At 45.1% G+C, this 13524-nt stretch overlaps 1 protein-coding gene across 5 annotated transcripts in view; it reads right to left on the bottom strand.

The window, feature by feature from the left end:
* The window catches only part of LOC125447871 (reticulon-1-A-like), a 92670-nt gene that overhangs the window by 56261 nt on the left and 22885 nt on the right, over positions 1–13524 (bottom strand). For 4 of the 5 annotated variants that reach the window (XM_048522661.2, XM_048522660.2, XM_048522662.2 and 1 more), the window contains 2 exons: positions 5926–6133; positions 1259–1397 (listed from right to left, as the gene is read on the bottom strand). In XM_048522661.2, coding sequence (XP_048378618.2) covers positions 1259–1397; positions 5926–6133 — 347 coding nt within the window. Of the gene's footprint in view, positions 1–1258; positions 1398–5925; positions 6134–8458; positions 8585–13524 lie in introns of those variants that run through there. The other variant, XM_048522664.2, reaches the window with a different exon arrangement.

The following is a 13524-nucleotide window of genomic DNA, read 5'->3' as shown; positions in this document are numbered from 1 at the left end:
CCTGTCCCCATCGGTACTGTACCCCAGTGTTATACAGTGACAGACCCTGTCCCCACCAGTACTGTACTCCAGTGTTATACAGTAACAGACCTGTCCCCACCAGTACTGTACTCCAGTGTTATACAGTGACAGACCCTGTCCCCACCAGCACTGTACTCCAGTGTTATACAGTGACAGACCTGTCCCCACCAGTACTGTACCCCAGTGTTATACAGTGACAGACCCTGTCCCCACCAGCACTGTACCTCATTGTTATGCAGTGCAGGCTTGCCCACCAGTACAGTACCCTAGTCATCTACACAAAGAGTCAATATAGTGTGGAGCTGGAGGAACATAGCAGGTCAGGCAGCACCACAGGAGCAGGCAAGTCAACATTTCGAGTTTACGCTCTTCACCAGTCGTGATGAAGGGTTTGAACTCGAAATGTTGATTTTCCTGCTCCTGTGACGCTGCCTGACATGCTGTGTTCCTCCAGTTCCACACTGTGTTGACTCTGACTCCAGCATCTGCAGTTCTTGCTGTCCACAGTGACAGAACTGTCTCCTCCAGTCCCATACCCACAGTTATACAGTGACAGGCTGGTCCCCACTAGTGCTGTACCCCAGTGTTATACAGTGACAGACTAGTTCCCACTAGTGCTGTACCCCAGTGTTATACAGTAACAGGCTAGTCCCCACTAGTGCTGTACCCCAGTGTTATACAGTAACAGGCTAGTCCCCACTAGAGCTGTACCCCAGCGTTATACAGTGACAGGCTAGTTCCCACTAGAGCTGTACGCCAGCGTTATACAGTGACAGGCTAGTCCCCACTAGAGCTGTACCCCAGTGTTATACAGTGACAGACCTGTACAAATCACTACCTCATATTATACGATGACTAACCTGTCACTTCCAGGACTGTATCTCAGTGTTATAAAGTATAAAGTGACAGATCTGTACCCATCAGGGCTGTACCCCACTCTTATATACGAATAAATACCTTCAAATTGAACAGTGAGCTCACAAAAGAAGCTGATTTTAAATCAATCTTGCTTTTTTGACATTGAAAACATCGACATGGCTCCAGATTACAAACATTCCAATTTGAACTCTATTTAACACATTGTCAATCTAACGCTTTATCTGATCAGTTTAATGAAACCTAACTTCATTGACCATTCATCAGCACCTGTTTGATTTTGACTCAGTCACTCCCCACAGTGTGGTTTTACTCTTTCAATCCCTTCCTGAACACCCCCAACCCCCACCCCCAACATCACCTTCAGTGAATCCAGCAGGTCTCCGACCAGGAACAACCGGCGAAGGTTTGAAATGGCGCTGGTCACATAAAGCACTGTCACTTCCAAGTATTTCCGCATCTGTTCCTGGGACAGAGCGATGTCCAAATCGAGATAGACCCTGTAAACAGAGAGGGAGAAGTTAGTGAGGGAAAGTATGAGACACAGATGGACAGAGAGGGGAATTGAGGAGAGGGACAGCAGGAGGTGATGGTAGAAGGATGAGACAACAATTGGAGGGTGAAGCTGGAAAGAGGGACAGGTTTGTGTAAGCAAGATAGATAGTGAGGATAGAGAAAGGAATAGGAATAGTAGAGTAAGTGAGGACGGAGACAGGAATAAGGAGGGAGAGAGTATGTGAAGATGAAGGGAGAGACAAAGAGAGAAGAGAGAGGAAAAATGGGAAGATAGAACATCATGGGAAATATAGTTAATGGTAAGACCCTGGGGAGTGTTACCAACAAAAAGACCTAGGGGTTCAGGGACATAGTTTCTTGAGATTGGAGTTGTAAGTAGACAGAGTGGTGAAGAGAGCATTTGGCACGCTTGCCTTCAACGGTCAGAATACTGAATATAGGAGCTGCGACATCTTATTGCGGCTGTACAGAACATTGGTGACGCCACTTCTAGCATGCTGTGTACAATTCTTCTATAGGAAGAAAAACTTGAGACAATGCAAAGATTTACAAGGATGTTGCTGGGGTTGGAGGTTTTGAGTTATGGGATGAGGCTGAATAGGCTGGGGCTATTTTTTCTGGAGCGTCGGAGGCTTATAGAGGTTTTAAAAAATCATGAGGGGCATGGATAGGGTGAATAACTAAGGACTGTTTACCAGAGTTGGGGGTTCCAAAACTAGATAGGTTTAAGATGAGGGGAGAAAGATTTAAAACTTGCTCATGTACAGGGTGGAGTGTGTACAGAATGAGCTGCCAGAGGAAGTGGTGGAGGCTGGTACATTTACAACATTTAAAAGGTATCTGGATGGGTATATGATAGGAAGGGTTTAGAGGGTATGGGCCAAATGCTGGCAAACAGGACTGCATTAATTCGGGATATCAGGTCAGCACGGATGAGTGGTACTGTATGACTCTATGACTATTAAATGAGGTGAGAGAGTGTTGAAGTGAGCAAAGGAGCAGAAAAGAAAGTAGAGAATAAGGAGAGAGAAGGGAGGGATTTATGGGTGAATATGGGGCAATGAGACAGAGGGAAAGTGAGAGAGAAACAATGATTTTGGAAGAAACAGTTTTGGTACTATGGGTCTCCCTACAGCACCTGATTGCAGCCATCCAGCAGCTCACCACCACCTTCTTGAGGGGCAACTAGGAACAGGCAATAAATGCTGGTCCAGCCAGTAACACCCTTATCCCAGGAGTGAATTAAAAAAAGGTATCTGCTGCGACAGTGGAATATTGAGAAAGATCACGTTCCTTGCTCTGTCTCATTGTGTGCGGTACTGAGGCTGAAAGACAAGAGGAATCCAGGATAGATACCAGTCTGAGATAACAAGGTGTAGAAGTGGATGAACACGGCAGGCAAGCAGCACCTGTGCTACAATGCTGTTTTGGCTGTGCTGCTTACAGAGTCAAATAGCCAGCAGGCACTGTGGCCTGAACTTGGAGAACAATCATTTGATTAAACAACGGGAGGCTCCCAGTGTGTCCAGAATGAAATGGGAGACAACAACTCAAAGAAAGGGGACAAAAATATTCTGTATCCAAGGAGATCACAGCCCCTCCGACACAGTCTCAAACGGGTTCAAAAATTCAAAATTAACATTTTATAAAATAAGCAAAACATCTTAACAAATATTAAAAGCTTACTGATAAACCTGCCAGAGATAATGAGAACTGCAGATGCTGGAGAATCCAAGATAACAAAGTGTGAAGCTGGATGAACACAGCAGGCCAGGCAGCATCTCAGGAGCACAAAAGCTTACGTTTCTGGCCTAGACCCTTCATCAGAGAGCCTCTCTGATGAAGGGTCTAGGCCAGAAATGTCAACTTTTGTGCTCCTGAGATGCTGCTTGGCCTGCTGTGTTCCTCCAGCTTCACACTTTGTTATCTCTGATAAACCTGCCAGCTAGTTGGAGGGTTAATTAATTGTTGTGGAGTCTGTCACTCAAAGTAATAGGTAAAATGATGCCAGGACCAGAGGAAATGAATTAAGAGGCATGTTTGCACAGATTAGGCTTGTATTCTGCTGGACTCTTAGTGAAGTACACCACGGAAACAGACATAGAACATAGGACATTACAGCACAGTACAGGCCCTTCGGCCCTCAATGTTGTGCTGACCTGTCATACCGATCTCAAGCCCATCTAACCTACACTATTCCATGTACGTCCATATGCTTAACCAATGACGACTTAAATGTACCTAAGGTTGGCGAATCTACTACCGTTGCAGGCAAAGCTCGTCCAAGCTGACCAGGTATCCAAAATGAATCTAGTCCCATTTGCCAGCATTTGGCCCATATCCCTCTAAACCCTCGCTATTCATGTATCCATCCAGATGTCTTTTACATGTTGTAACTGTACCAGCCTCCACCACTTCCTCTGGAAGGTCATTCCATACATGCACCACCCTCTGCAGGAAAAGGTTGCCCCTTAGGTCCCTTTTAAATCTTTCCCCTCTCGCCTTAAATCTTTGCCCTCTAGTTTTGGATTCCCTTGCCCTTTGGAAAAGACCTTGTCTATTGACCCAATCCATGCCCCTCATGATTCTATGAATCTCTATAAGCTCACCCCTAAGTCTCCAATAGTCCAGAGAAAATAGCCCCAGCCTATATAGCCTCTCCCTATAGCTCAAACCCTCTAAATATGGCAACATCCTTGTAAATCTTTTCTGAACACTTTCAAGTTTCATAACATCTTTCCATATAGCAGGGAGACCAGAATTGAATATAGTATTCCAAAAGTGGCCTGTCAAATGTCATGTACAGCCGCAACATAACCCCCCCAACTCTTATACTCAATACACTGACCAATAAAGGCAAGCATACCAAATGCCTTCTTCACTAAGCTGTCTACCTGTGGCTCCACTTTCAAGGAACAATGAACCTGCACCCTAGGGTCTTTTTGTTCAGCAACACTCCCCAGGACCTTACCACTGTGTGTATGTCCTGCCCTGAGTTGCATTTCCAAAATGCAGCACCTCACATTTATCTAAATTAAACTCCATCTGCCACTCCTTGGCCCATTGGCCCATCTGATCAAGGTCCCATTGAACTGAGGTAACCTTCTTCGCTGTCCACTACACCTCCAATTTTGGTGTCATCTGCAAACTTAGTAACCATACCTCCTATGTTCACATCCAAATCATTTGTATAAATGACAAAAAGCGGTGGAGTATTGAAGATGAAGCACTGATCTGACTGAGGCATTGAAGATAATTGAAAGATTTGATAAGGTAGCTAGAGAAACTATTTCTTTTGGTGCGTGCTGGGGAACAAAGGTACATTAACCTTAAAATTTGAGCTTGGCAGGAATGAGGTCCAGGAAGCAAGCCTTTACACAACGAAGAGCAGAAAGCGGAATCATTGTCCCCTGGAGTACTCTGTGTTATTTTGATCTCCATATTTAAAAAGAGAATACACTGACATCAGGTGCAGTTTAAAATTCATTAGCTAGTGACTTATCAAGAACAGCTAAACAGGTTAGGACTTTACTCATTAGAAATTGGAAGTCTGAGGAGTGATCTTATTGAGACATACAAGTTTTTGAGGAGAATCAACAAAGTAGATATTGAGAAAATGTGTCCACTAGCAGGAGATCTGGAACCAGGGGACATTGTTGAAGAATAAAGGATTGCTTATTTAAACTGAGATGCAAAGGATTTTCTTCTCTCAGAGGGTAGTGAATTTCTGAAGTTCTCTACCCCAGAGAGTTCTGGAGGCTGGACCAGTGAACTATTTAAAGACGAAGCACACAGATTTTTGAAACATCATGCAGTTTAGGGTCTGGAGCAAATCAGCATGATCTTGTGGGATGGCAGGCAGGCTTGAGGGGCCAAGTGGCCTTCTGCTGTTCCTATTTCATATGCTCTTATGTTGTTAAACAGACAGCAGCTCCACATAACTGAGATAACAAGGTGTGGAGCTGGATGAACACAGCAGGTCAAGCAGCATCAGAGGAGCAGGAAGGCTGATGTTTCGGGCCTAGACCTTCTTCAGCTCCACATAACTGGCTGGTTTGAGGGGCTGAATGGCCTCCTGTTGCTATTTCTCCTCGAACAGCACTTTCCAACCCTTACCAGCCAGACACATAGGAACACCTTACCACTGTGTGTATGTCCTGCCCTGAGTTGCATTTCCAAAATGCAGCACCTCACATTTATCTAAATTAAACTCCATCTGCCACTCCTTGGCCCATTGGCCCATCTGATCAAGGTCTCTGCAAGATCCCCCCTCCAAGTCACTCACCATCCTGACTTGGAAATATATTGCTATACCTTCACTGCCGCTGGGTCAAGATCCCAGAATGCCCTCCCTAACAGTATTGAATGTTTACCTATAGCAGTTGGACCGCAGCAGTTCAAGAAAGCAGCTCACCACCACCTTCCCAAGGGTTAGTTAGGAAACAGGGAGCAAACGCACGACAAAGCAACATCAACAAATGGAAGAAAAGCTGTGTGTCGTTTGGTACTTACTGGAATGGGTGGACCTCCTGGGTTTTGTAGATCAGATGAAGAGCAGACGTGTAAAGTCGGAGGCTGATGGTGACTGAGAGGACAGACAGTGTCAGGTATGCCAGCACGCTGATACCACTGAACTGGGTGAGGGAGAACAAGATGAGGATAATGGCACCGAACATGGTGCCCGTCTTCTTAACATCCTCCCAGTACAGAAGGTCAGTCACTGTAGGAAAACAAGATGGAAACAGTAAGGGTTTTGTGTGGGAGCAGAGTTGCCAAACCGACACTTTGTCAACGCAGTCCACTCAGAGGTGTTTCTGAAAGTGGGTTTCTTGATCAAGTTGTGCCTGAATCAATGCCCAAATGAAGCCGTGCAGAGGGTGATCCTGCCACGTTGTAATGCCAATGGATTACTGACTCAGAGCTGATGGCACTGCTCTGCAGGAGAGGCTGAGAGGAGATTTGATTGAGGCTTTCAAAATCATGAACAGGCTGGACAGCGTCGACGGGGAGACATTGTCTGCGTTCTTAAAAGGAACAAGAACAAGAGGGTGTAGGTTTAAAGTGACCTGCAAACGAAACAAGGGTGATGTGAGGAAGAAAAACCTTTCCCAGTCAGCGCGTAGTTAGGGTTTGGAATGCATTGCCTGGAAATGTGGTGCAGGCTGATTCAATTGAGGGCATTCAGGAGGGTATTGGATAGTTATTTGGATAGAAATGATGTGCAGGGATATGGGGGAAAGGCAGACAGTGGCAGTAGGTAATAGATCCATTGCAGGCATGGTGGGTTGAATGGTCTCCTGAGCCGTAACAATCACCCGTGTGACAGCAAATTTTGGCAAGATTGTCGCAGAGAGCCTCACAGTTAAACCTGCCTTCAAAGTGGTCCATTAATATAGACTAGTTTAGCTCGGGAAACCTGGTCAGCATGGACAAGATGGATCTGTTTCTATGTTGTGTGTCTCTCTGGCTCTGCACTGAGTGATAGTGCGAAACATAAACCTCCTAAGGGGCAATGGTGGCCTCGTGCGAATGTCCCTGGATTAGTAATCCAGAAGCTGAGGATAATACTCTGGAAGTGCAGGCTTAACTGCCATTAACGGGCCTGATTTTGTTCTCCTGGATGACAGTGGTCTTGCAACTGGGAGCTGATAAAAACTCATCCTCCACTCAATTTCTGAGGCTAAAGCCCCAAAGACATGGTGACAAAAGTTCCTGATGGGGGAGATCACTCAAATAATTGGAGGCAAGTAACCATTTTCTTTTGGAACGTACATTTTAGTGTGAAAAACAGAAGAGTATTATTTAAACAGTGAGACATTGGGATGCACAAGAGGATTAGTTAAAGCAGACATTGAAGGTGTCCATTTTTAATTGTTAAGGGTTAACTGCATTGCAGTGAGTCAGGAGTTACAGTTAGGCCAGACTGGGTAAAGATGGCGGATTTCCTTCTGTAAAAGAACATTAGTGAACTAGATGATCTTTCCCAACAATCGATAATGGTTCCATGGTCACCATTAGACTCTTAATTACACATTATTTTTAAAATTGAATCCAAATTGTACTATCTGACATACTGTCACCAGAGCACTAATTGTATCTCTAGATTGATAGTCTAGAGATAATGCCATGAGAATATCATTCTTTCAGATCCCCAACTTTACCAGAACCTCAATGTTGTGTTTGGAACACATTTGTCATCCAGTGACAATTCCCAGTGGTTCAATTTCTTACGTGGTGATATGAGAAAATGCAATTCAAAGAAAGGAGGGGCACAGAGCAAGTGAACAATTCTACAAAGGTTTGCAGCCATGCACCCAGTCCCCAACACCATCAGGGCCTGCGATTCTAAATCCAACATGTGCCATCCCAAGGGACGGTCTTTGAGAATATGAGCTATGATTAGCCTGAGCACTGAAGGGGACAGGACAGAGCAGCTGGAGAATCTCCACGGTGTCTGCGACAGCTGATCAGATCAAATTGCAAAAAGGGGAAAAAGAAGAGAGAGGTTTTTGTGAGGCCCTTGGGCGTGGAGAGGGAGAGGGAAGAGCAAATTCAACAACATTAGAAGAAAGTGGAACTTATTAACATTGAGGCACACTCTATCAAATAAAATGAGTCACCTTTTAATTCTCTGTCAGAGGCTGGGCCAATTCTAGGCAGAAGCTGGCGCTGACCTCTTGCACTTTACAAAGATATTTTGCAGAGTTTACCAGTCTATTTTCTGCAACCCCCTGATTACTCCTCCCTGCCACAGCTTCCCCACGATTCCAAAAACCTGCCACAGTATCACTTTGCAGCTTAATGTAGAAAAGAGGAGCAGGATAAGCTATTTGGCCCTACCATTCAATATGATCACATCTGATCATCCAGCTCAGTCCCCTGTTCCTGCTTTCTCCGCCATACCCTTTAGTCCTAAGAACTATATCTAACTCCTCTTTCGATGTTTCAGCCTCAATAACTTTCTGTGGCAACTGAATTCCACAGGCTCACCACTCTCTGGGTGAAGACATTTCTGTTTAACCGAGAGGACAAAGCACAGTCTAACCTTTCCAACCCATTCTCGAGCTCCTCTCTCTCACTTTTATCCCCCACTTGTCAGGAGAAGCTTCAGGGAGACAAGTGTGGCTCCTGCTGCTGGGTCCAGCCACCAGCAACCTGTGCTCGGACTGTCTGATCCCCGGCACACACCACGGCTCTGATTAACTCTCGATGGTCTGAGTCTTATCTCACTGCTCCTGCAGCCTGACACAGCAGCCAACAATAACAACAGCTTACATTTATATAGCACCTAATGAAACATCCTGAGGTGCTCCACAAGCTCGATGGTCAAACAAAGGAAAAAGACATAGAGCCAAATTTATTTTTTAGAAAATCATTCAGGAGATGTGGGTGTCCCCGGTGCCAATGGTGAGCTGCCTTTTTAAAACTGCGGTCCATTTAGGGTAGGGAATGCCATATACTTTCCCTGTGCTTTTAGGGTATGGGGGGGGGAGGGTTTTCTAAGATTTTGACCCAGTGACACTGATGGAATGGCGATATATTTCTCAATCAGGATGGCATGTGGCTCAGAAAGGAACTTGCACGAGAGGTGATTCATTATCTGCTGCCCTTGTCCTTCCAGGTAGAGGTAGATGTCACAAGTCTGGAAGGCAGTATTAGGTCCTGTGACCAAAAGCTTGATCAAAGAGGTAGGACTGAACCAACGTTCTGTTTGATTTATTTTATCTGCATGGGGACCTGCGAGGTCCGTGTGCGGCACCAATCTCCAAAACTGAGCGTCGGCATGTCAATTGGCATCGGCAGCACTTTGCTGTGTCTACATGAACATGTAGCTGAACAGATTGTAGAGAACACTGGACTGAACATTCGGACACAAACATGTAAATTAGGAACAAGCATTTGATAAGCTCGTGGCTGATCAGATCACAACCCCTGCTTTCCTGTCCAAGATGGGTTCCTTATATTTCTGGGGTGAGGACCAAACCCACCCATTGATGCAGTAGGTCAGAGAAATGGTGGCATATGGTAGTGCCCTTGAGACCCAGAAGCAGAAAATTGTAAAACTTGCAAATGACACAGACCTGTCTTAGGTTCCTAAGAACAGTGCCCTAATATGACCAGTACATTTATTTCCAAGTATTACTGCTTTTTGGACTGTTTTTTCTCTCTGAGAAATATGTGCCAAGGATGCCAGCTGACGGAATTAAAATTTCATTAATAAATCCTTCATAAAGCCAGTCTCGGTGCTGGGCACCATGAAACCACAACTAATTGTTGTAAAAGCCCCATCTGATTCACTAATGCCCTTTAGGGGCACAAAGCGGCCAACTTGTGACTTCAGGTCCACAATGATATAGTTGACTCAGCCAATGACTCCATTCAAAGGCAGTTAGGGATATAAACATTGACAGAATGCAGAGCTGGGCTGAGAAATGGCAGATGGAGTTCAACCTGGATAAATACGAAGTGATGCATTTTGGAAGGTCGAAATTAAATGCTGAATATAGGATTAAAGGCAGGACTCTCGGCAGTGTGGAGGAACAGCGGGGTCTTGGTGTTCAAGTGCATAGCTCTCTCAAAGTTGCCACCCAGGTGGATAAGGTTGTTAAGAAATCATATGGTGTTTTGGCTTTCATTAACAGGGGGATCGAGTTTAGGAGCCATGAGGTTATGCTGCAGCTCTACAAAACCCTGGTGAGACCACACTTGGAATATTGTGTCCAGTCTGGTCGCCCTATTATAGGAAAGATGTGGAGGCTTTGGAGAGGGTGCAAAGGAGGTTTACCAGGACGCTGCCTGGACTGGAGGGCTTGTCTTACAAGGAGAGGTTGACTGAGCTCGGACTTTTCTCTCTGGAGAGAAGGAGGAAGAGAGGTGACCTGATCGAGGTGTACAAGGCAATGAGAGGCATGGATAGAGTCGATAGCCAGAGACTTTTCCCCAGGGCAGGATTGACTGCCACGAGGGGTCATAGTTTTAAGGTGTTAGGAGGAAGGTATAGAGGAGACGTCAGAGGGAGATTCTTCACCCAGAGAGTTGTGAGCGCATGGAATAGTTTACCAGTGGTAGTCGTGGAAGGGGAGTCATTAGTGACATTTAACCGACTGCAGGACATGCACATGGACAGCAGTGAATTGAGGGGAATGTAGGTTCGGTTATTTTATTTTTGGATTAGGAATATTCCACGGCACAACATCATGGGCCAAGGGCCTGTACTGTACTGTACTTTTCTATGTTCTATATGTTCTATAAACATCCCAGGAATGCCAAATCCGTGGAAAGAATAACAAGTTGGGAGTAGGTAGGAGGACTATCCACTGGGGGCTCCCCCTCTTGGAGGCACTGCCACATCCTGAGCTTTCTATTTCACTTTGGTCAGAGAGTCATACAGCACCTAAACAGACCCTTTGGTCCAACCAATCCATGTCAAACATAATTCCAAACTAAACCAGTCTCACCTGCCCACCACCACTACCCCCCTTCACCCCCGGGTCCTATCCCTCCAAACCTTTCCTATTCATGTATTTATCCAAATGCCTTTTAATGTGTTGAGGTTTCAGCAATAAGATGAATACGGAGTCATTTGGATGGGGAGAATGTGCAAAGGCACCTTCCAATGTATCTCACTGTTTTATTGACAGTGCTGGCATGGTGACTCAGCATTTAGCACTGCTACCTCACAGATTTGAAGTCACATCCACAGAACATTAGCCTGAGCATCTGGGTTACTTATCCAGAGATCTGACAGCATGGTAGCCTCTGGCAACTGTGTGGACTTCGCACATTTTCCCCTGTGTGGGTTTCTCCCACAGTCCAAAGATGTGCAGGTTAGGTGGAGTGGCCATGCTAAATTACCCGTAGTTTCCAGGGATGTGCAGGTTAGGTGGTAAAGGAGAACTATAGGGTTAGGGTAACAGGGTGGATCTGGGATTGATGCTCTGGTACGGATTGGATGGGCCGAATGCCCTGCTTCCAGACTGTAGGAATTCTATGATGATTATCACTACACCAATGTTTCTCACCAAATGCTGCTGGTCACATTTTATATTTCCCAATGCATTTTCAATTCTACAAGCTAAAACAAAAAACTGCAGACACTGGAGATCTGAACCAAAAAACAGAAACTGCTGGAGAAACGTAGAAGATCTGGAAGCATTTGTGGGAAGAAAGCAGAGTTCACATTTCAAGTTGGTCACATTACAATATGACAGTTCAACTTCCACCATACTCCAGCTACCGTGGTTGCAGGGAGTCTTCTATTTGTTGATGGGTGTACTCTAGTTTTGCATTGGTGCAGAATTACTGTGACAACAAGGACCCGGAGATCACAAACAGGAATCATTGTGAAACGCTTCAGTATTACCAGAGTCTGGTAGCCATGCAGCATATAATAATCTTTGGCACAACCACACACCCAATTTAGCACACTCCTGCCAGTTAACTACTAACGTATCACCTCTCTATTTGTTTTCATTCATATCTTTCCCCATCTCCTGTGATCTCTTCTCCTTCCGTCTCTCCCTTTTGAATTATTTCTCTTTCTTTCTTTCCTGGCTTGCCTTCTTTACCTCTTCCTATTTCCACCTCTCTGACTCGTTCTTTCTCTCGCGACCTCATTCTCGAATTGCCACCTCACAGTTTCTCTCTCCAGCCCCTATTCTCCAGCTTATAATCTCCTCTCGGTCACTCTATCCATGTTTTTGAAAAAATCTTTCCCCTCAACTTATTTCTTAATTCTCTGTCTCCTACCCTTTCTCGGCAACTGTAAAAAAGGCATTTTATCAAGTCAGAATTGCAAGAATGCCAAATTTCAAAGGGAACAATGATTTATATTGCATGAGAAGTAGGATGCTGACTGGCTGACAAACCATTTTGGATTGGTCAAGGGATTGCCATCAAGAATGCACCAGGAAACCGTTACCCCGAAGGTATTAATGACAGCCAAATATTGAAGATGCTGGAAATCTGAAACAAAAAGAAAATGATGGAGAAACTCACTAGGTCTCGCAGCAAGTGTGGATCTGCTTCTCTCTCCACAGATGCTGCCAGACCTGCTGAATTCATCCAGCACTTTCTGTGTTTGTCAAAAAAGTATTGCTTAATTGAAAATTGCAATGGCTGGGCAAATTCTTCTTAATTTCATCTCTTTTCTTCTTTTTTAATTTATCTTTCATATCTCTTCATTCTCCCCCAACCCCCCCCATCATTATTTCCCCATGTCTTTTCCTCCCACGTTGGCTGTGTCCTTTCTCCTTATTTTGTCCATTCTCTGTCTCCTTTTCCTCCATATCATTATCTTTAATCACCCTCTTTATCACCCACCTTTCACGTTCTCCCCTTTCTTGGCTCAGTTGACAGCAAAAGCAAAAACTCACCATAGTCCCACTCTCTCATTACAGAGGGAGAGACACACACACAGAACTGACAGTGAGTTTAACCTGAGGGTCACCACACCTTAAACAAGAGCACAAGAGTGAATAGACAGCACCCTCATGGTGACCTCAGCTAGTGTTGGAAGTGAACGTATACTATTGCCATCACTTTGTACTGTAAGCCAACTAACCAGCGCTGAGCTTCTTACAGTCACAACGATGTGAGTTCAAGTCCCACACCAAAGTGGTTGGAGGTGGTGGCACAATGTCACAGGACTGGTAATCCAGAAGCCAAGGCTAACATTCTGAGATAATGGGAGCTGCAGATGCTGGAGAATCCAAGATAACAAAGTGTGGAGCTAGATGAACGCAGCAGGCCAAGCAGCATCTCAGGAGCACAAAAGTTGATGTTGCTCTGATGAAGGGTCTAGGCGCGAAACGTCAGCTTTTGTGCTCCTGAGATGCTACTTGGCCTGCTGTGTTCATCCAGCTCCACACTTTGTTATCTAACATTCTGAGAGCATGGTTTCAAATCTCACCACAGGAGATGGTGAAATTTGGATTCAATGACAAATCAGGACTACAAAGTTAGCCCAATGGTGACCATGTTAACTGCTGACAGTTATTGAGAACACCCTGGTACATCAATGTCCTTTAGGGAAGGAAATCTGCAGACCTTACCCAGTCTGCCCTACTTGTGACTCCAGACCCTGTGGTCGACTCTCGACAATTAAGGATG

This window comes from Stegostoma tigrinum, chromosome 39, assembly GCF_030684315.1.
Source record: "Stegostoma tigrinum isolate sSteTig4 chromosome 39, sSteTig4.hap1, whole genome shotgun sequence".
Lineage (NCBI taxonomy): Eukaryota > Metazoa > Chordata > Chondrichthyes > Orectolobiformes > Stegostomatidae > Stegostoma > Stegostoma tigrinum.
The sequence above is the reverse complement of the archived record's forward strand: the minus strand, read 5'-3'. Positions and strand labels throughout refer to the sequence as shown.